General features: G+C 33.1%; 1 protein-coding gene across 1 annotated transcript in view; it reads left to right on the top strand.

Moving 5' to 3' along the window:
- HEME1 (Uroporphyrinogen decarboxylase) overlaps positions 1–24,206 on the top strand; it is a 110,854-nt gene that overhangs the window by 26,980 nt on the left and 59,668 nt on the right. Inside the window, exon 4 of the mRNA XM_089800697.1 lies at positions 21,378–21,662. Within this exon, the coding sequence (XP_089656823.1) occupies positions 21,378–21,662 (285 nt within the window). The remainder of the gene's footprint in view (positions 1–21,377; positions 21,663–24,206) is intronic.

Here is a 24,206-nt window from a genome sequence, read left to right as displayed (position 1 = left end):
TGTGTTTGAATTAGTTAGGATATCGATCCAATCATCATCAATATGATTTTGTATGCCATTAGTCACTGACTTGTTTCATCAATATGATTTTGTATGCCATTAGTCACTGACTTGTTTTAGCCAATTGTCCGCTGATCATATTCAATCCTCAAACATTGTTATCATTGATACTCTAACAGGAGTGGTTGATGTTATCTAAAGCACCGACAGATCATTTCGTTAGCAGCTTCTTGGATGATGCGTGAGAATATGATATTACTTTGCTACTTCGTTGCACACATGGATATTCACCTGGATATTAATTGCTGATTGGGAGATAGTTGTTTTAATCTCTTAGGGTTCTTGTACATTATTGCCGCTTTATCCTTTGGAAGAGTAAGATAATGAAAATGTTGGTCATATTCATTGGAGACTTCTTATTTCATCATTCTTATTGTTTTTTTACTGGCTTGATATGATTAATTATCGATACATAGCATGTTTCAGGATCAATGAAATGGTGAAGTCTTATGTGTGTAAGACCATTTGATCCTTTAGTTTGCTGTTCCTCTTATGTCAAATTGGGGCCATGATAAAAAATTGCTTTGATCAAGCAAGTGCATGCTAAGGTCAGAGAAATCCTAATATTCATCACGAACCATCATGTCACAAGGCATATTTGGAACATTCTTGAAATTTGAGCTATTGAAGCTAAGTGAAGCAATGAGATAATAAGCAGTGTTACATGGGGACTTGCAACCCCCTCCCAAACCTCAGAGTACCCGTCCCCGAGACGTCCCCGCACCAGGTACTCACGTACCCAAGTACCCCCACCTCCGCCATTCCACAACCATGCTGCTGCTAGTATGGGGACTTGGATTTCTATTTTACTTCTGTTTTTTGAATGTTACTATTGGGTATGTAATATGTTACTATGTTGAATGTTCGATGGTTCTAGTTCATGTTGCAATTCGGCTATGTTCAAGTATTTTAATTAGGTATGTTCTACTGAAACACCATTTCACAACAAGCATTTCAAGTTCTATATGTATACTATACAACACTCCTCCTTGCCCTGTCCTCCCCTTGCCACCGTCCCTTGGGCATCCCCTCGCTGTCCCGAAAATGAGGCCCATTTTCTCTCGTCCTGGAAACTTGTCCCGCTGTCCCGCTGTCCCGATGTACCCCAGTACTTGGGTAACATTGATAATAAGTCAAATTTGGTCTATATGGAGGCAGTCTAGCACTACAAGTTAACAACTATTGAGCTGATCATCCCAGAGGACATATGTTGTAATCATGTTGAATGTTTCCATAGTTATTTTGAGCTTATATTGACTGCGATGTGTTATGTATATTAACTTGTTTGGAAGAGATGTGATGTGCTCAATGATTGTGAAGATGAAAACAATCATTAAGAAGGAAAAATACCTCAAAGAATTTTTCTTCAAACAACGATACAAAATTATTTAAGAGAGACGAAACAAAATGATTACCCCTCTACATCTTGTTTCTCCATTGTGCCCCATATATCAAAGTGTTGAGATCGTTTCTATTTCAACAAGGAATACTGAAGTTAGCCAAGGGTACAACACAGCACTTTTTATACTCTTCATTGATCTTCACTTGTGGGATCTAGATAGGATTGATTTTCTAGATTTTGTGCACTGCAATTACTTTAGTGCTGATGCTCTTCACAACAAATTTGAAGTTGATGCTTACAGTTGGTGGTACTTCTGTTGTCAATCATTTTTACACCTATAATGGTTTTGATCAAACTTTTATTGAAAGTTTTATAAAAAAACCTTTTATCCTGCAAGTTCTTTTTATATTTTAAAGTCTAAATTTATATTACTATGTAGGTTGCTAGTTCAATTGCATTGAAGAGGAATTGGAGCATGTACTCCATCTACTTCGTAAAGCATGCATGACTAGACTCGAAAAAGGTAGAAAATTTAGTCTATGCTGCATTCCAACTTGTACCTTCTCTCAGACAAACAAAGTGGCTACAAGCAAGTGGGATATAGAGTCAGTCAATACTAACTTGGATGCCTCCATTGCCCAACTTGCTGCACTTGGCCTTGAGGATGAGTTAGCTAGGGAGAATGAGAGTGTAAGTGGCTTACTCGTGGTTTTTCTAACATACCAATGCCTACATGATATGGATGGTGATGATGCTATTTTTAAAGGCTAATGTGATACTAATACGCGATTGATGATGGTTGATTGTTGACACATGACAATGTTTTTTTAATATTAATATATATCATGACAACAAAATTCGACCAACTGATATTGTAGTATTTTTGATTTTTATGGTGATTTTGTTTTGTGAATTTTATTTGGTAGTTTGAACTTAATGACTTCTATGTGTCTTTCTTATTTTATATGTTTTTGTATGGATTAAATTACCCTCAAACTTATTTCTGACTAAGCCTATGAATTGAATCCAAACCCAAGCTAGTACCCAGATTAATAACTTAGATTTTTCTCAGTAAATGTGATGTTTATTAACATTAAGTTCATTATAACCACTGGGTTTCTATTGCCTTGCCAATCAAGCTTCTAGACCTTGTAGTGGAACCATATTCTTGGCAACTTTATATCATATTCTTGATATATTATGACCTTCTAGTGCATATAATAAACGAAGCTGCCTTTTTGGTTTGGCTAGGTATAAAATGGGCTCTTGGGAACCCGATCAAAATGGAAAGGATTATCATTTTGGTAACAAGTTTCTATCTTTCTGTACTCTAGAAATTCTTCTCTACTGCCTTCAAAAGTTCCAATCTTTTTTTTGGTGATGTTCATTTTTCTTGACTTTTAAGGGTGTAACAAGAGCAAATTTGTTTGGAATGATAAATGATTAAACGAGTAAACACAAACTTAAAATCAATTACAAAATTCTCTATCGTAATCAATATAGGAAAGCAAACATACTTAACAAATGAATAAATTATTAAAATAATGTAATGTTTTTAATGGTTATGTTAGTTGTCTTAGTTAGTTTGTGTAGTTTCTATTTCTCACTTCTGTTTATGTTTGTTTTGTTTAGAAACATCGTAATGTATTGCCTATATATTGTAAACTCCATTTTCATTATTAAATGCAATTACGATTACATGTTATCAGAGTGGATTTGGGTCTAACTCTTTCATGAAGGCCCAGGTTTATGTGGGTTGCATGTACGTGGATGTTCTTACATGTGCTGTTTTCCATGAGGGTTTTGTTAGAATATTAAATCTTTAATTGGCTTAAGTTTCTTATTTGTTTTTAGTTTGGGATATTCCTTTGGAATCCTTACATCTAATTTGTCCTCTTGTACATGTGTAAGCACAAGTCATTTATTTTATTTTAATTTTATTAAGGAATATTAGTTTATCCTCATTATAAGGATGGTGACATTGCATACACATATTGTGAATGTTGCCACTCATAGATATGGAAATTACTTTGTAACTCTTCTCATCTCTATTTAAGAGATTATTCTCCTCTCTATCTTTACTTTTTGATATCATTGTAATGAGCTTCTTGCCTCCTTCTCTTTCTATTTTTCTCTTTAGGGTTTGCCTTCGGTCATACTACATAAAAGGTTTTTCCTTGCTTTTTCCCTTTCAAAAGCTTTCATATCTCCTCTTCAAGCTTTGGTTTATTGCTCTCAAGTTGCTCTCTACTTTGGTAACATTTCTTCAATCAACGTACTTGGATCTCTTTTTCATATTTTTGCTCTTTTATTTCCTTTCATGGTATCAGAGCAGGTTGTTAATCCTTGTTTAAGTTGAAGTTGATGAAGGTTGCCATTATTCTTTTTGAAGCTCATCCTTCTTGGAGGCACTCTTTGAGAGAAGAAGCAAAAGTTTGTAACTTGTTTTTTGTAGGTTTTTTTAATCTAAGTTTGAATTATTTTTACAAACTTGTTAACAACTTTGCATGCAAAATTAATTTATATACATTTTAGTTTAATTTTTAAATTTTTTTCTCTGAGTTTGGAAGGCTTGCTACCAAAACTACTTTGCTAACCCGATGATCCTACATTGATTGATTCACTGTTTTGGAAAACTTGCTGCCAAAACTGTTTCATTTTCATTTTCTTGCTAATAAGTTTGCATGTAGATTTAATGTTCACTCTCTGAGTTTATATCTGTTCATTGGCTTTTATACTATTCTATATTGCAGGATTCTTCATTTTCACTTTAGCTCTTTGACATAATCTGTGTCTTAGTTCTGCAGTTTGTTTCGCCATGTTCTATAGCATTTGTTTTCCTCTTTCCTGTCTATTTCTTCAATCTTTCATTTGCAGTTAATTCTTCTTTATCTCTGTTCAATTTGCAATGATACCTCCCGCATCTAATATATCATTGCACTGCTATTTGTTTGATTGTTCAAGTTTTTAAACTGTCTTTATCATACCTGCATTCATTGTTGTGCAACTGTTCTTTAAATTATTCTTTTCCTAACAATTACTCCAGCCTTATTAATGTCTCACTCTACCTCTGCTAAAATTAGTAATGAGAAGTGTTTATTGTTCTCTGTTCATTATTTTTCCTTGTTCCTAGCTTAAGTCTGATTTACAATGTTGCTTCCAAACTCATAAATCTGTGCTAATTTTCATTTCTTTTTAACTTGCATCTATTATATGTATCACTATTTTGGCATCTTGATTAGCTATGTATTTTGTGTTAAACCTGTAACTTCGATTATCATGCTGATCTGATTGTACAGATCACGCAGATCTGATCTAGCATTATATGTATATGTCCTCCTATAAAGGCATTATCAACATCGCTTCAGAGATAGTGATTATTAAAGATAACCTTAACTATAGTTAGTTAATGCCTTTAGTAAATTATATTATTCATTAAGCGCCGATTATGGGAGTTATATTATAGAGCCGACCTAGATATGGTTATGTCCCTTCAAGGGACATGCCCTTTGGTCACCTTATATATATGAGATAGAAATGTGGATAATGAACACACAATACAAAGAAGTCTGTTCATTAGCATTCTCTGCCTCATTCGAATAAGCAGCAGAATATATTTTATTGCAGAATTATCATATAGAAAGAAGGACTAATATTCATCTGCAGTTGATCAAGATCATCTCCAGCACTGTATAGGTTATACATCAGTTTGATTTACAAGCAGAATGTGCATAAACTTTACATTTTGGAGCCTTTGTCAATAATCTTAACTTTTAATGCTGCACTCCATCTTTCACTTTTTTCACATTGATCTCTCATGCTTTTATCATTGTATTATAAGCTATTATTGTTAAATTCATCAATAGTTTCTTCTTTTAATGGTTTTCCTTATCATTGTTCTTTGTTATATTCTAAATTTGTCTCTTTCAATTTGGCTTGTTTGGTTTTTTTACTGCTATATAGCACCTACCCTTTTTTCATTATCGCTGGTTGATTACATCGCTCTCTGTAGGAATTTCTGACGAGGAAAAAAATTAGTATTTCTGGTTTATTTCTATGTTCAGCACTATCCATGTAACGTTTTTGTAGTGCTCTCTTCCGCAAGCCACCACTGTCTATTCTGCTTGTTTTCAAATTTTATATTTTTTATATTTCATTTCTACCTGCACATTCTCTGTGCATGCAACTATAATGCTTCTCCAACTATTTTCACTACCAATTCAGCACAGCTATCTATTTTCTTTTCACCGTGTTTTCAATGCATTTTTCTTTGTGCCTCTTTGTAATCTCGGTGTCAGTTATCTTTGTATTCCTCTCATTATTTTTCTGACTTTTCTTTGCCAAATTTATCCTTTGGCTTGTAATGGCTTTACCTTTCACTAGCACTTCATTATTTATCTTAGAGCATTTTTTTTTTTGGCTTTGCCATTTTTTTCATCATTGCACTACTGCTGCATCTTCTATTTTTTGCATCATTTCTTGAGCTGTAAATTTTTTATGAGCGGTATGCTACAAACTACCTATTTGTCTTCTCTCATCCATGCATTTCAATCAAGTTTCTTTTACTTTTGTTTCACCTTTGTAAGCTGGAAGTTTTAGTTACAGATTGTTACGTATAAATAGTCAAGTTATATTTATTGAAGTAGTTTCAAAGTTCTTGAAAGTCTTGTTTTAAGCTAGGCAAGGGACTAGAACACAATGGTAAATTGTGTGTGTCTTATTTGGGAGGTAATTTTTTTTGGATCAATAAGAGGCCGAAGCCAAGATTAATTATTATGTGTTTTAATTAATTATTATTATTTGATTATTTAACTTGAGTAGATTCGAACCCAACACCTCCTACATAAGAGGTGCACAATCTACTACTGTGTTGTAGGCTCTTGCCTTCTTATCTGGGAAGCAATTAATCACAACACATAATATCAATTAATCTTGGCTTCAGCCTCTTACTGATAAAAAATAAAAATAAAAACTTATTTTAAGCTTTTAATTTTTGTTCCATTCAAAGTTATAAAGTTCTCATAGCTTGAAAGTATTTATGTTTTGATAATAAAAATCTTTTTTGTTTGAATTTGTTACAAAATATAAATGTATATTATAGGTTTATATCTTGATTCTTATTCAATAAAAAGTTTTGACATTTATTTTAAACATTTTTTTGTTTTTGCAATTCTTATTAAATGATTTTTAGAAAATGAATATTTCTTCCAAATTTAAATCAAAGGGATGTTAATTCTAGGAGTTTTTCAAATCTTGATAATAAGAGGAATGTTTTAATTTCAAATATAATTTCAGATTTAATATTGCATTTATCTTTGCAAAAGAGGGTGAATTTTTATTACTCTTTTCCATAAAAGAATCAATCTTATTTAAGAAGGGGGTACCAAGCTAGTCTATTTTTCACTTTTTTGTTTGTTTGTTATAATGTCAGTTTTTAAGTGAAATATGGGAATTGATCTAACTATGATTTTAAGAAGCAAAAGGATACATGAATGGTCCAAATCACTTAAACTCATTGATGATGCTAAATTATAGTTTGTTCAAGTATTGCAGCTTATCTCATTACATTGCTTTCAAAAGTATTATTATTGATTTCATTGATTAGTATGAATTGCTATCAATTTTATATGGTTTATACCATCTATCTTTATGTACATGGTTGCATTTGTTTTCTGGTAAGATGTGTAGGGAGTCCTGTTTACAGGTTAACCATGGAGAGCACTTCAGTTGCACCTTGTTAATGGTAACCTTTTGGGACCCCTAGAGAATCTCTCCATCCAATGGTTTTGTATGCACTCCAGTTGATGTTTATCAACTTGATCAATTTTCCTCAAAATAAGGATGTTCTTGAAATTTGTTAGATTTTTCATATCTTTGAAAGGTTATCTGATTTTAACATCCACTATCCTTATCCAGAATCTTGCAACCCAAAAAAGCAGCAGTGTCTGTTGATATTCTGAGGGCCACGGCCTGTTTTCCTACTGTTCCGGGGGCAGGCAATGGAGCTGTGTTCTGCATGCTTCCAGTCATTCCTAAATCAATTCAACTTGGGCATAACTCTAGCTATTGAAAAAAAGTATAACGAAATATCATTTGTTGTGAAGAATAATAGATCTTTGTTACAGGTTCTCTTAATACTGGTTTAGTTTATGATTGCGATTTTTTTTTCCAATGGATATACTGATTCATATCTAGGGGAAGATCCCAATAATGGGAAATCTACTTGCAGATATTGTTTCTTTGTTGGATTAGGTGAAATCTCATGGAACATTGAAAATCAGCGATCTTTTTCTCCTGGATACACAGAAGCTGAATAGAAATGTTGTACCCATACATCCAAAGTGGCCCAATGGTTAAGAAGTTTGCTTGAAGATTTGGATTTACCTCAAATTGTTCTTTTGTGTTACAAGGGTGAAGATCAAGTTGTTGATATTCTAACAGAGCCTCTTTGTAAAGAAAAGTTCCAGTTTCATGTTAAAATTCTTGGTTTGCAACCCATTGAAGGGTTTGATTTAATCTCCCCAAGTAAAGCTTTGGGGGGTGTTAGAATATATAATCTTTACTTGTCTTAGGTTTCTTTATTTGTATTTAGTTTGGGATATTCTTTTGGAATCCATACATGTAATTTGTCCTGTACATGTGTGAGGACAAGTCATTTCATTTACTAAGGAATAATAGTTTATCTTCCTCATGAGGATGGTAACACATTGCACACACATATTGTGAATGGTGACATTCATAGATATGGTGTGAATGGGGACATTCATAGATATGGGAGTTACTTTGTAACTCTTCTCCTCATGTATCTAGAGATTATTTTCCTCTTATTCTTCACTCTTTGATATCATTGTAATGAGGTTCTTGCTCTCCTTTCTCTTTTTTTCTCTTTAGGCTTTTCCTTCACTGATAAACATAAGGGTTTTTCGTTTACTTTTCCCCTTTCAAAAGCCCCTGTCACTTCTTCAAGCATTGGGTGATTGCTTTCAAGTTTCTGTGTACTTTGGTAACATTACTTCAATCAACATACTTGGAATTCTTTTTTTGTTTGATCTAGGGGGTGACAGATGGTGTGTGCTACAAGAAGTTGTTTTCCCTATGAAATGTTTTCTTGTTTTACCACATGATGAAGTTTGGATGTTTTTTGAGGTATTTTGCCATGTAAAGTCTGATGTTTTTTGGCATGAAGGTTTTTGTGATCGGTTATTTTGTTTCTAGCAACTACAACCTTTTTCTTGCAATGCAAGGGTTATGCATGATATTGTTCTAAAAATTATGATCTTAGTTTTTGTTTTTTCTCCACAAAACATCATAGAAGGGTTTCATTTGGCCTTTTCTATAAAAATTAAGGAAGGGTTTTGCTGACATTTGGGTTCTGTATGATTTTTCCACAAACATAGTCTTTTTGTAAAAAAATTTTGCTCGATTTTTTCCCAATAATTGATGCCATGCATATTTCGTTATTGGGTTCTTTCTTTGCACGAGGGTTTGCTGATTTTTCCATAAAATTCATGTTTGATGTTTTAGTGTCGTGGGTTTTATAATTTTCCCCAAAAAATTATGGTCGGGGTCATAATTTTTCCCTAAGAAAGTATGTCTTGTTTTGATTAATTTTTTCCCTCAAAAGTAGTCTTTTTTCTACAATTTTCATCTTAAAAATTGTTTCCAGGTTAGTTTTTTTCCAAAACAAATCATGATTGGTGTTATTGGTCTTAGGGCTTCTTTATTTTTGTCCTCAAAAAAATCATTGGATGTTTGGCAATCTCTACAAAATTTTGATTTCTTGAAGTCTGATTTGGGTTGAAGTGCTCATTTGTATAAGTTTTTTTTGATTTTTTGAAAAACCATCATTGCTTTTTTTTGAAATAGTGTTTGAGTTTGTTGATTTCTCCTCAAAATCGTGGTTTCAATTTCAGAAGCTGCTCTTGATATCTTTAGCTATAGGGAGGGACAGTTTTGTTTGCCAACATTAAGGGGTGGAGAGATTTTGGTTATCTTGGTCTTTTCCAGAAGTTTGGCAGAATCAGTAGGGTCTCAAGAACAGGCTTATTTTGTAGAGTGTTTTGAAGAGAAGGGGACATCGTTTTCTATGCATTCATGACCAGATTGGGGTAGTCTTCATGCATTTGTGACCAAAAGACTTGCATAGTTTCTTTACTAGGGTTGTTAGAATGATGGCTGTTAAGGGAGGGCATTAAAAATGTAATGTTTCTTTAATGGTCATCTTAGTTGTCTAAATTAGTTTATGAAGTTTCTAATTCCAACATCTATTTATGTTTGTTTCGTTTAGCAAAATCGTAATGTATTGCCTATATATTGGAGACTCCGTTTTCATTATTAAATATACAATTACCATTACATAAATCAATACAAAATGCAAACTCAAGTTGAATACTTCTAAAAATCCTTCATTGTTCTTCTTGCTTTTGTGTAGTATTGGATTGGCTCTTAGTATCGTAGCACTATTATCACAATACGATCGTACAAAAGCTCGAAGACCATGATGGTTGGTATAAGAGATCAAGGTTGCTTTTATAGATTGAGATAATTGTGAGATAGAACTAGCTGCATGTTGGAGATAGACTAGATTGATAGAGGAGTTAAGTGGATTTATAATTTGTTAAGTGAATTGATTAATTGGTCAAATTGAGAGTGAATGGTAGTTTAGAGGGGGGAGTGGAAGAATAGTTATATTAAAAAAATTGGAAATTATTTAAGTGCGAGGGAAATAAATAAATAAATAATATATTTTATTTTGGATAACTTAATTTAGGAAATTGAATAATTAAATAAATTTAAGAATTTATTTAATTGTAGAAGACTTAGTGAATTAAATAACTAAAATAAGTGGTTAATGCATGATGGAAAGAATTAGAAAAGAATAAATTAATTTTTGTATGAAAAGAAGAATTAGAAAAAGAATTAGATAGTCAAATTTCTAAATTCATGTGCATGAGAAAATAATTAAATATAAATTAGTGTATGTGAATGACAAAAAATTAGAAAAATAATTAAATAAATAAGCTATTTAATTTAATAGTAAAATCTTAAAATAGGGGATCACCCCATAGCGTGATGGTTTTTCAGTTGTCACAAACCTTGCTTATTGGGTGGTTACAAGTTCAAATTGCCCAACTTAGTTCAAATGATGTTGCAATGCTCAATCCTCAATTGTCACAGTGACTCCTGTGTGGTGGTGTTCAGACTTGCCGACCATGTCCTGCCAGATTAGATTTGTGCTGCATACCATACCCCCAGCCAACTCTGATAGGTTTCTTGGTTTTGTAGTTGGTGGATGCCCATTCAGTTAGCAGGGAGATTACCATCCATGGGGATGTTTCTTGTTGGCCTGGAATATTGTCGCTTTAATGTTTTGGAAGTCGGTCCCTAGTTTTGACAATAGAGCCATAACACTCATCACGAGGAAGGCACAACACAAATATGAGGTAAAAATGTTGGCTGTATCCAGGGTCTACTGTTTTGCTCATTGCTTTGCCCCTCTGTCCGGTGGCCCAGGAACAAACTGACTGGTGCTCTCAGCAGGGTTCAGAAGATATTAAGAGGATGCCTTAGTAATCAAATCGAGGATGGGGTCCTCCATTGTGACCCCACTTGTTCATAGTGTAAAGTTTCTGCAAATTCTGTGTGATTAATCCGAGATAAAACCTTCTCCTATGCTTGTTGAAGATGATCTTCCTTATTACACACTTGAGAGAAGAGACGTCAATAATATATCTATTATTTTGAAATCTTTTATATTTGCAAGTGTTCGAATAGGGCAGACTTGCTTAAAGGAGCAGACTTTATGTTCTTTGTTTGTCCGTTAACTACAACCATACCCCATATAAATAAGGTAACTAAAGGGCATGCCCCTTGAAGGGACATGACCCTATCTAAGTCGGCCCTACATGTTATTCACATAATCGGCGTTCAAGGAGTAATAGTCTTATTTGTTATTCAAACTAACTAAGACTTAGTTAAGTTAGAACTTAAGTACCATAATCCAAGGGAGACGCCGAGCATGCCTAGAATAGAACAATTTATATATATAGGTCTACCATGCAAGAATATGATCTGTGCAATTAGATCAATGTGAGATCAAGTTACAAATTTAACACTCCCTCTTAACTTGATAATCATACTGAGAGATAACATATCTAGCATCATCAATTACGATGAATAAGCATAGATTGATACTCTATATCTATCTGAATCTTCTTAGTATGTGGTATCATTGAACACATGATACTATGTCATATTACTATACCTGTGATATGACTTATCACTGATACTAGTAATAACAGTATTGCAAAGAATACAATATGCAAGATAAAATCCAGAGAATAAATAAATTCTTCATTTATCCAAGTTGTGACTCATAGGTACTAGTATTCCTATATCACAACATGATCCTGAGTTAAGATCTACCAGAACACAGGATAAGCTCTGGAGAATGATTAAATTCTTCCTTTATCCAAGTTGTGACTTATAGGCATAGAAATGTCTACATCACAAATGATCTTGAACTCCTCTAGATCTGACAGTAGTTCTCTACTATTCAACACATTAACTAAGAGATTGTCATCTCTCTTAATGTCTTTTATACAAGTGTTCGTTATCTCAGAGATTGTCACCTCTTAAATAATGAATACAAGTGGTGAAGCCTATAACAGTCAATAGCCTGACAATAAAAATTATTAATAATAATTTAAAGAATAGAAAATGTTTCATAATTCAACCATACCAAGTCTTTTCTTGAAGTGATCTATCTTCACTTGAGAGAGAGGTTTGGTAAGAATATCTACTGTCTGATCTATAGTACAAATGTATTCTAATTTTACAGTATATCTCTAACATAATGGTAAAGAATTTCAATATGCTTGGACCTGTTATGAAAAACTAGATTCATGAAAAGCTTGATGGAACTCTGATTATCACCATGAATAATCGTAGGACTCATGGCTTGACCAAATAATCCCACAAGTAACTTTCTAAGCCAAACTGCTTCCCGAGAGGTCATTGTTGCTGCAATGTATTTGACTTCTGTGGAACTTTGTGCTACTGATGACTACTTTCTACATATCCATGATATCATCGTTGATCCTAAATTGAAACAACATCCTGAAGTACTTTTTCTATCCTTAATACTTCCACCCCAATCTGAGTCTTGAATAAATCCAAGTCAACTTTCTCATATTTGAGCCCAAGGTTAAGAGTGCCTTGTAAGTATTTCATAATTTGTTTGACTGCAACTAAGTGAATCTCCTTTGGCTCACACATACACTGACTTAAGGCGTTAATGGCATAGAAAATATCAAGTCTTGTATTTTCCAAGTACACAAGGGACCCAATCATCTGTCTATAGAGAGTAGAATCTATGGAAGGTGATTCTGCTGCTGCTTCCTTAAGTTTATGTAGATTAGTCTCCATTGGAGAAGACATAGACTTGCAGTTCCACATTTCAAATCTCTTTAAGGTATCTAATGTATACTTTCCTTAATTAAGTATGATGTCAGAATTCTGCCATACTTCCAGCCCTAGGAAGTAATGAAGGAATCCCAAATATTTCATCTCAAATTCTCTGATTAGATCTTTCTTGCATTGATCTATGAGATGATCATCACCTGTTATGTTTTCCAAGTTACTATACGAGTGAATATATATGAGATCAAAGAGGCATGTCTCTTGAAGAGACATGGCTCTTTAATATATTAACTTACATTAGTTATAGTTATAACACAAATAAAATATACCCTCAATATATTATAATAGTAATATAACAAGATACACACACACACACACACACACACTCTTAACATAAGTTAATTATTTCATATATAATATTTGCCATATATTAATTATATATCTCATATATATACATATATAATATAATTTATCCGACAAAATTATAACATTAACACTCCCTCTTAATGAAGAAGGATAAAACACATAGATATTACACCATAGGTAATATTTCAAGAATAATACATATAAGAAATCTTTGATCAAAAGATTTCTAGAATATGATATCATATAAGTATTGACATATCAAAATATCAGTACATGATATTCATCAATTACTATTTGATATCATATTAGGTAACATGAGCATTTGCCTATCAGAACATCAATCAAATAATATTCACCAAGTACTCTAAGTAATGACCTATCAGAACATCAACTAAATGATATTCACCAAGTACTCAATGCGGTAATGACCTATCAGAATATCAAGGCAAGATATTCACCAAGTACCTAAAATATGTCTATACAAACAACTTGTAGATAGTCAAATTAATGATATCTAACACCTAGTTGTTGATTTATAAGATAAAGCCTTTCATGGTTTATTTCAACATTTACACAAAATGTATATCATGATACAAGTTATTGTAAGGTCATTACCTTTCAATAACTTCTCCTAATACAAGTGATAATCATTTAGAAGTTGTCACTTCTTCATGATATACATAGGGGACATGCTTATACATGTATGGCATCAAAAGTTCGCTTGAAGTCTCCACGAATACTTTTCATCTTCTTGTCAAGGTTACTAATAGAGTGTCAAAGCTCCCTCTTAGTTTGATATCAACTTTTTTGACCTCTTAGCACAAGGTTCTCTTCGATGAAGTGTCAACTTTCCTCTAAATCTACTATCATCCTTCTAACCTCTTAGTAGCAAGTCATGTCATGCTTCCCTCGTTCAATGGGTATCTTGATAACATAAGGCTTTCCAACCTACATACATGAGACTTTATCCCATGAGTCATAGTCCTTTAGCTGTTATAGTTTCTGACTAGTGTTGAATCCATCAACAAGGTCTACTCCTTCTGAACCAAGATCATCAAAAATTTGATTGAAGCATTTTTTAATTTTCTGCTCCATCTCTTTCTCCAAGGTTGCCTCTAATGAACTGTCAGACTCCCTCTCATAATCATAATCATCAAGGATATTCACTTCAAGATCCTCACATTATCTAACCTAATCATCAAATGATTCGTGAATCCTTAATCGCAGCTTCTTTGGAGCTACTATCATAAGATTGAGTCTGCACAATATTTGGTAGCATGCCTAATGTTCCAATCTTCTTTCTTGCAAGGACATCCTCAAAGACAAAGGAAAATATTAAGGCGAATATACAAATGACTCTTTATAGCACATATAGAAGTACAGATAAGAGAGAGACTACAATGAGTAGATAAGTGTAATACTGAAGGATAATAAATACATATCTACGCATCCTTGATATGAGTTTGCTAAAATAAAGGTCCATATCTGAAAATGCCTTCTTAGATTATTTGAGAGACGTTTCCTCTTTTGAATCAGCTCCTCACTAAGGATGGTTCAAGTGGAAATGAAATATTGTTTATTATTTCTCCCCCACAATATAGAATTCCCACTTTTATATCATCAAACAATTTTGTATCACATTAAATATGGAACACTTAAGCTGCTCCAATGAAGGTAACACTTAAGCTGCTCCAATGAAGGTCCGATCACCTTACGAGCAGATTGAAGTATTAATTTTCATGGATCATGCAATAGTCATAAATCTTCCAAAATCCGATAATCCATACGGAGATCCTTAGTAAGTCTTAATAGATCACCAAATCATATTGGTACAACCCATGCCTTACACTTAGTAGACTCTTTAGATCACCGGGATAAGATGAACACTGTTATAATGGTTACAACAATTTATGGAGCAATAATAATCAACCGGATCAGCTATGTCAACCAATCAATGTCTCCATACTCAAATCAAGGTACCGTTCATGCTATACATTGTTGGTACATGATAATTCTTTAAGGTTGATGGAAGTGTCTTTATATTTCCATAGTAGAAGTTACGGATTAAAAATGTTATAACTCAAGTGAGTTATTGTATATATTGACTTTACACCTCCGTCTTTAATTGACTTTATCAATTCCTACATTTAAAGAAGTCAATTAGAGTTATTGATTCCAAAATCAATTAGCCATGATGTACTTATAAGGCACAAATAGGAAGTGTGGCTTGACCCATCAGCATCACGTTAAATCCACGATGATGCCAAACATTAACTTGTATTGATGTCCACTTGTTTGAAAGCCAAAATATTTCCTATCGCTGAGTAGAGGAATTTGTAGATTATATCTCCAAGATGACTAAGTAATTTATGTCAGAATTAGGTGGTCACAATGAAATGATATAACATAAAAATGAAGTAATTTGTACATACCATATACTTCCTCTTGTATGCGCTTTCACCTTTTCTTTTCGAAGAGGGGAGACTTTCAAATGTTTTATCCTTAACAACTTTGAAGTTTTATCTTTTGTATCCCCCTTATCACCATTCTTCCTATTTAATTCTTGATCTCCACATGTTTTGACAACACGTGGGTTTGCTTGCCAAGGATATATGTTATTTACAAGACATCAATATTTCTATAGTCCTTAATGATTGCTATAAACTATATTTTCAAGTGACATTATGTGGCATTTACGATATCCTTTTCCGTTTCTACATATCCCTTAATTTATTAACCACCGCTATACTCGTCTCTCTTATTATTCCCTTTACGAGCTTTCACCAAATATATCACCTGTCAGCTGCAATGTCAATTTTGCATATTAAATTTGCCTTGGTATGTAATATATTGACAGATGATGTGGATTTTAATTCCATCGCTACTTTATAGAGTATATTGCTCCAACTACTAATCAACTACTAATCTATGACATGTCGAAGTTTATTGACTGCATTTGTTTGAAAAATGGAATCGATTGATTGATGACAGTGATACTTTTCTACCATGTGTTGGAGACCTTGGAGCTAGTGGAGTTTCCTGAGAGCATGAGTATTGCAGAGGCCATTGTGACAATCTAAGATTGAACAGAATGCAAGAAACCAGTTTGGAAGCGGAAACCACCAGATAAGAGTAGCATCCTTGAGTTGGCAGAGTCAAGGAAAGAAAGATTCACCAGCATTATAAATGCTCTAGATATTGTAGCGTATATTTGTCAGAGTGGGGTTTGACAGAGCTTGACGCTGCTTTGAAGGTCCCTGTTGCAGATTGTGCTTCCAAATAATCATCTTCTTAAACTGGTTGCCTTAGGAACCTAGTAAATAAGTGAATAAAATCATTTCTATGACGCTTCTTTCCTCTTGAACACTCGAATGTCATGGATCAATCAACAAGGATTTGATGCTTTTAATGCACAGGCACAGAGCACTCTTTTTCTAGATGCTTTAGGGTTTCAGCATTGGGCAATTTAAATATTTAGAAGTCATTGTACATGCTTTTCAATTAAAGACACCTTTTACATACACAATGGAGTCCAACTTCAGAATCAAATTATTCTTCAAAACCATTTTCCCTCTTCAATGTTTGATCGTGATTTGATGTTTCAATTTCTTCTAGTCATTAAGGGAAGCATTTCCACAAAACTTAATTTAGAAAACTTTATTCCTTTTTATTTTCTTGTACTCGGGAGTTGGAAGTCATCAATGGAAATGATTCCACAAAAAAGTAATTTAGAAACAACATTGTTTATTATTATTTTTATGTGTTGATCTACCTTCAAGCTATTAAGCTTTATAGAAGGAACCTGGCTCTGATATCATGTTAGTGAAATAGGATCGATTAAACTATTTTGTAACTTGTAATAGCACTTGTAGATATTTTATGTGTTTTCCAAGTTACTATATGAGTGAATATATATGAGATCAAAGAGGCATGTCTCTTGAAGAGACATGGCTCTTTAATATATTAACTTACATTAGTTATAGTTATAAAACAAGTAAAATATCTCTCTCTCTCTCTCTCTCTATATATATATATATATATAGACACACACACACACACACACTCTTAACATAAGTTAATTATTTCATATATAACATTTGCCATATATTAATTGTATATCTCATATATATAATATAATTTATCCGACAAAATTATAACATTAACAAGAAGGAACAAACATAGTTCCACATAAATCTGTGTGGATCAATTCCAAAACATCGTTAGTTTTCCTAGTGCATCATGAAATGGATTTTTGGTGTTCTTACCTAGAGCACATCCTTTGCATATGCTTGACTGATCTTTATTCAACTTAGGTAAACCTATTACCACCTTTTCCATAGTTGATAAGGTTTTGAAATTTAGATGACCTAACCTTCTGTGCCATATTTCGTTTATATCAGCAGCTTCATGAATTAAGGGTTGAATAGGTCGACTAGGTTCTGCATTTAATTCATACAAGTATTCCTTTCTTTGACCAATCAACTTTAATTTCTTAAATGAAGAGTTCTTGGACTAGGTCAATACTTTATCGTCCATGAATGCAACATTGTGTCCATCGTCTTCAAGTGCTGTAATAGAGATTAGGTTCCTTTTTATTTCTGGTACATAGAGTACTCCTTTGAGATATAGAACACTACCTGACCTCAGTTTCAAGGTGCAATTTCCAATTCCTTTGATAGAATGTGCTGAATTATCACTGATGGTGACTTCGCCATCAACTTCTTCTTATATAGAGTCTAGTGCTTCTTTGTATCTTGTAATATGTTGAGATGATCCACAATCAATCACCCATGCCTTACTTGATACTTCATTTGATAGTGCCGAATACAATACAGGATTCTCAAGATCATAGTTATCTTCTTTCCTAGTAATGTTTGTAAAGTTTACTTGCTGCTTAGAATTCTCAGGGCAATTAGATCAATAGTGTCCAAATTTTTTGCATTTTTCACATTTTTATTTTGTATAGATCTTTCTTAGGTTTGTCATTCTTTTGATTACCCTTTTTTTTCTTGAAGTGCTTATTCTTACCTTTATAGGAATTTGTGTTGAGAACATGAAGTTCTTCATCTTCAGTTTTCAACCTTTCCCCTTTCTTAAGTTTTCTAGATTCTTCTTGAAGACAATCTCCCTTAAGTCTATTGAAGTCAGGAAGATTGTCTCCAGCACTTATTCCTTGTGTGAACGTTTCCCATGAATCTAGTAACCCATCTATAGCCATGAGTGTTAGTTCCTTGTCATCAATTATGGTTCCTATACTTGCAAGTTCATCTCTTAGACTGACAACCCTTAGGAAGTAAGAATTCATCGATTCTCCATCGATTCTCCCTTCTTTATCTGTAAATGATTTAGTTGCCTTTTTAGTGCGAGGACTCTAGTTGCATTGTTGACCTCGTATGCATTTAATAATGCATTCATCATACTAAATGTTGTTTGATGTTTCATTAGCATGGGTACTATTTCATTTTTCACTCCATCTAATATGATCTGCATGGCTTTCCTGTTTCCTTTACTCCAAATAGTTTTATTAGGTTCAACAAAAGGTTGTTTGGATGCTAAATTAACAAACTGTTTTACATCATTTTCTTCAAGAATCATCATGATTCTAAATTTCCAAGCATCGAAGTGTTCATTCCCATCAAACCTGTCCTCGGGTCTGATTGTGTATGCCATTGAAGGTAGAAGAATGATGCTAGATATATTAAGTCTGATTGTTTAATTTGCAGAGCTTAGGTTCTACTACCAGAGCCTTGATACCATGTAAAGTTCTACAAATTCTATGTGATTCATCTGAGATAAAACCTTCTCCTATGCTTGTTGAAGATGATCTACCTTGTTACAGACTTGAGAGAAGAGATGTCAATAATATATTTATTATTCTGAAATCTTTTACACCTACAAGTGTTTGAATAGGGCAGATTTGGTTAAAGGAGCAAACTTTATGTTCTTTGTGTGTCCTTTAACTACAACCATACCCCATATAAATAAGGTAACCAAAGGGCATGTCCCTTGAAGGGACATGGTCCTCTCTAGGTTGGCCCTACATGTTATTCTCATAATCGGCGTTCAAGGAGTAATAGTTTAATTTGTTATTCAAACTAACTAAGACTTAGTTAAGTTAGAACTTAAGTACCATAATCCAAGGGAGACGCCGATCATGCCTAGAATAGAACAATTTATACATATAGGTCTACCATGCAAGAATAGATCTGAATGATCTGTGCAATCAGATCAGCATGAGATCAAGTTACAGATTTAACACATAGCTCCAGTCAAAAGCACTTACCTAGAAAAAAAAAAAAAAAGTAACATAATAAAATAATAAATGTGAATGAATAAATTAATCAAATAATTAAAGTCATTTTAGAAGAAGTTAGGATAGTTAGATAATTACAAATTCTAAATTTTGATGTATTGAAATTTGGAATTTAAATTTGAAACAGAAGAATAGTTTTGGCTTAATTAAATAAATTTAATTAATTTAGAGAGAAATACTTAGTGAAAATTGCTAGCAGATATTGGAGAATTTTCACTGTCTAAGGGGATTATTAAACCAAAGATTTAAATGAATGCATATTTGGCTTGCAAGACTTTTAAATAGACCATTGGATTGACAAAAGTAATTTTCTGAATTCTAGAGAGCTTATTAATTAATTTTAGTTCTCAAACGATGGTTTGCCTTTCAGCACATGTTTGGGATAAGCTAACTTCTAGTTCTATGTAGGAGATTCTTCCTTGTATATGGAGGCAATCGATAGTTGAAGCCTTAAGGTCAAGGCTTTTTTGACTTTGTTATCTTTTGGTACGGTATGAGACAAGATTCCCAGCTTGTAGAGTTGCACATCTGAGCTTGCAATGAAGCTTTATTATTTTCAAGTTTCAATTTCTTTTTCTTCTTGCCTGAAAAGCTTCGTTCAATGAGGCATGGATAGTCCTCCACAAAAATGTGACCTCTTACGTGGTGGGTCTGCTTTATGAAATTTTATACTTCAGCGACCAGCCAACAAATTTAAATTGTCTTGGCAGTGTGAAACACCTGAAATATGGTGACTGCTGCTTTTATGTTGAGGTAAAGACACTGAAGTCATATATGTAGTTAGAGATGTCTGCATTTAAGTTTGTTTTTTCTTTTATTTGATCATAGATATAGAATTCAATTGTATCCATTGGTGATTGGTCATGAGATGATGGACCCTTGTGAAATAACTCAGCAGCCCTGGAGATGATATTAGTTGTAGATAATGTCTTTGTTTTCTTGACATATGAATTGCAAATTGTATACTTCTCAATATGTACGTAAAGAACTGAGTCTTTGAAATCATTGACTTAAAAAACAAGAAGATCAATTTCAAATAGGTTTATGAATGTGAGTGTATGGGTAGACTGATATCATTTTTATTATTATTACTATTTTTATTTTTCACTCAATTGATTCTCTTTCCTTTCCTGTTCGCATCTTCATTTATGACCTTTCTGTCACTGCTGATAAAAATGCTGGTCTGTGATCTGAGGGAGACATTTTGTAGCTAATCATTAATGTCAGACAATTATTTTTTTAATTTACCACATGGAATAAACCTTCTCTTGTAAGTTCAATTTATGAAGGTGTCATCCCTATTCCCCACATTAGCTCTGATTCATCACGTATTGTGGTAGGAATAAGCTTTATCTATATATGTGGTTAACAGTATCCATACGTTGAAAGTAGAATAGATAAATTTCATTTTATTTATATGATGAATGCTAATTTTCTTTGTGTGTGGGTTCTGTGCTTTGGGGTTTAACTAATCAGTTTACCCATGTTATAAATATATGATTATATTTCATTAGTGCACTGTTAATTTTAATGGCCTAGGGTCATACCATAGGTAAGATCTTCTTTTTCTAGTACTCCTCTATTATAATTCCATTTACTTCTCCATTAGCATTGATCAGTTTTTGCGAAGTAACAAGCACCTATCATATTTTCTTTCAAAAACATGAAATCTTGTTGATAGGTAGTACTTGTTACCTATCAGTGCTCACCTTTTTAGCTAGTACTAGAGAAGCCTGTATTGTGTATGTGTTTGATGCCAATTTGAATTGATTCTTTGCAACTTCATCTTCATTCTGTATTTACAATCTTGATCACAATCTACACTACTAGTTTTGCTTTCCTGAAACTTACTCTTTTTACAGTTAAATCTTGTAGGTTGACAATAAAGCAGCAGTATTAGGCTTTGTGGGAGCACCATGGACCATTGCTACATATATTGTAGAAGGGGGAACGACGAGAACATTCACAAAAATCAAAACAATGTGCCATAGATCACCTTCTATATTGAGGGCTCTACTCTCACATCTTTCTCAATCAATATCAGATTACATTGTATTCCAAGTCAATTCTGGTGCACAATGTATTCAAATTTTTGATTCATGGGGTGGGCAGCTAACACCAGATCAATGGGAGCATTGGTCAAAACCATATATAAAGCAGGTTCTCTCTATCTCTATCTCTCTCTCTGCGAAAAAAAGGCTTGATTGTACTTGTATGCATATATACCATATTTGCAATTAATGCAATCATCTATTTATATTTAATATGAATATATACATATATGCACATAAAAAAAAAAATATGCATGCATAGGGTTGTTTATCTGCAACTTATTAATGTAAATATATGTATTTACTATTTACATATACATGATCTTTCTTTACACCTTATACATAGAAAGAAAAAAATAATATACAAAAAGAACGATTATCTATTTTTTTAATGTAGTTTAACAGCTAGAGGAAATGTTCTAAGGGTTCAAGAATGATAATTAAACATGTTTTCTAGCTGTCGACTTTCATTTAAAATTTATTAACTTTTGTAAAATATTTCTGTATGAAGGCTATCATTTGACAAGAGTACAATTTTGAATTTTAGTTTATTCTCAGTATTTTAGATTTTGATGTCATAAAACTTTTTGAGACTACTTTTTAATGTTCTCTTCATATGTCTAAAATTGCAGTGACATCAGATGTAATTTAGCATTGATGTTTTTTGTGGATTCAAACTTTTCTACTTTTTTCTCTCCATTGAGCTTCAAGCTCTGTTCACGATACTAGTTAGAAGTGAGAACTTCTAACAATTGTATTAATATGTTGACAAGAACCAATAATTAAGTAGTTTTTTACTGGCTGCAACCAAACATGCTAGATTACTAAAAAGGTATAATGAAAGTTTTTTCATTAATACAACTGTGGCTAGCTGGACATGGCTTGGATATGATACTATTGTAGCCGAGCCATATCTGGGTACGCCACGAACACTCTTGGCCCTTTGGTTATATTTTCTATGTTTCTGTGTAGCGTGCAGCTATGAATTGGACACGTGGACACTTGTACAGTTGGGCTACCCTTGGGGTATCTAGTGGCTCAAAAATGCCTATGCCATTTAGCTTAGCACTTTTTGTAAAATCTTGGATATATATGCCTGATGTAAATCTCCAGAACAACCATATAGTTTCCTGTGTTATCAAAATCCCATGAAGAGATGATTGAAAGACAATCTACTTATATTGAATTTTGAATTTGTATTACTGTAAACTGCCATCTGCACATCCTTTATTTGATTCAAATGTGTTCATGCCTCAAATACAAATTGCCACTGCTAAAATATGATGTATATACATACTGTAAGTTGATGCACATATGAAGATACAGGTTTACAACTGTGATTGATTATCGACATGGATGATATAGATGTATCTATGCTGAACCAGGCCACTCAATGTCATAAGACCCTAGTTATCGGTCTTGGTATGGTTTTGGGTTTGGGTTTAGGGGTTCAATTCATAGGTTTGGTAAAAAAAAAATCGTTTGGTCTTTGTCCATTCAAAGACATAAAAATTAGGCGATATACATGTTTGCAGCCTAAAATTAGATATATTAGAGGCATCTAATATTTTTTATCTTACAAGAATATTTATAAGCTTTATACAGTAAGAATACATTTATAAGAATTTTAAATGAAGTTATATAATATGATAGTAAAATTTTTAAACAGAGATGTTTGGCTTTGCATCTGCAACTACATTTGCTTAAATGTTTCCAAGGCCTCTTGAACATTTTTTGTGCATACCTTGCAAGCATGGCATTCTCTCATGATCCCTCAGAATGGAACCAGTGATTATAAATGATCAAAATAATTAATATTAAGTAAATATATAATAATGATATAATGTGATACATTAACATGATTAAGATATAATATATAATCAAAATATCATTACTAATCTATTTTTCTCATATATATATATATATATATATATATCATATTCTAATATATTGTTGAAGCCCTAATTGAAATTAAAATAAGATAATGGAAGCATCAAATAATATGAATGAATGAAGGTATTTTAATAACCTCCACGAGATTGAACAACCTATGGGACCATGAAGTAGAGCTCTATTCCATTTTCATTTTCTTTTCGATATCAACCCTTCTGTTATGAATCTGCATCAGAAAACTAGTTTTTTTGTGTAGTCTTGTTTTATCAAAAAGTTGGTGTAAGTAGCCCTCCTTCATATTGTCCTCAAACTGTGCCTGGATATCTTGATAGGTAGTGACCTAAAAAATAAAGTGCTATTCTGTTTTGGCACATCCTTTATTGCAGAAAATGCACTTTCTTTCTTCCCATACCTCCTTGGACACTGTCCATCGACCCTTCTTACACTGCAAATGATAGGATCCACTTCTCAACTGTGCCACTAGCAGCCTAACTTTACCTTTCATGGCCACCCGTTGGTAATCTTCATCCTCATGACACCACGTGGGGTTGAACTCTCTCACATAATGAGTTTTTTTTCTTCCCCATTTGTTTTGTCCACATGTCAGCCTTAAATTTTTCTGTACAAGATTATTTATCTCTTCATTGGTGTTGGGGTGTTTTAGCATGTCAATGTCCCACTTATTATTTTTCATTTTGCCTCATCCACGTCTTTTTTCTTCAGTTTAATCTCTCTTCAACCACAAACTTGGGCCAGCATT

This window comes from Cupressus sempervirens, chromosome 9 (genome assembly GCF_028749045.1).
Source record: "Cupressus sempervirens isolate cs-2001-9-10 chromosome 9, ASM2874904v1, whole genome shotgun sequence".
Lineage (NCBI taxonomy): Eukaryota > Viridiplantae > Streptophyta > Pinopsida > Cupressales > Cupressaceae > Cupressus > Cupressus sempervirens.
The sequence above is the reverse complement of the archived record's forward strand: the minus strand, read 5'-3'. Positions and strand labels throughout refer to the sequence as shown.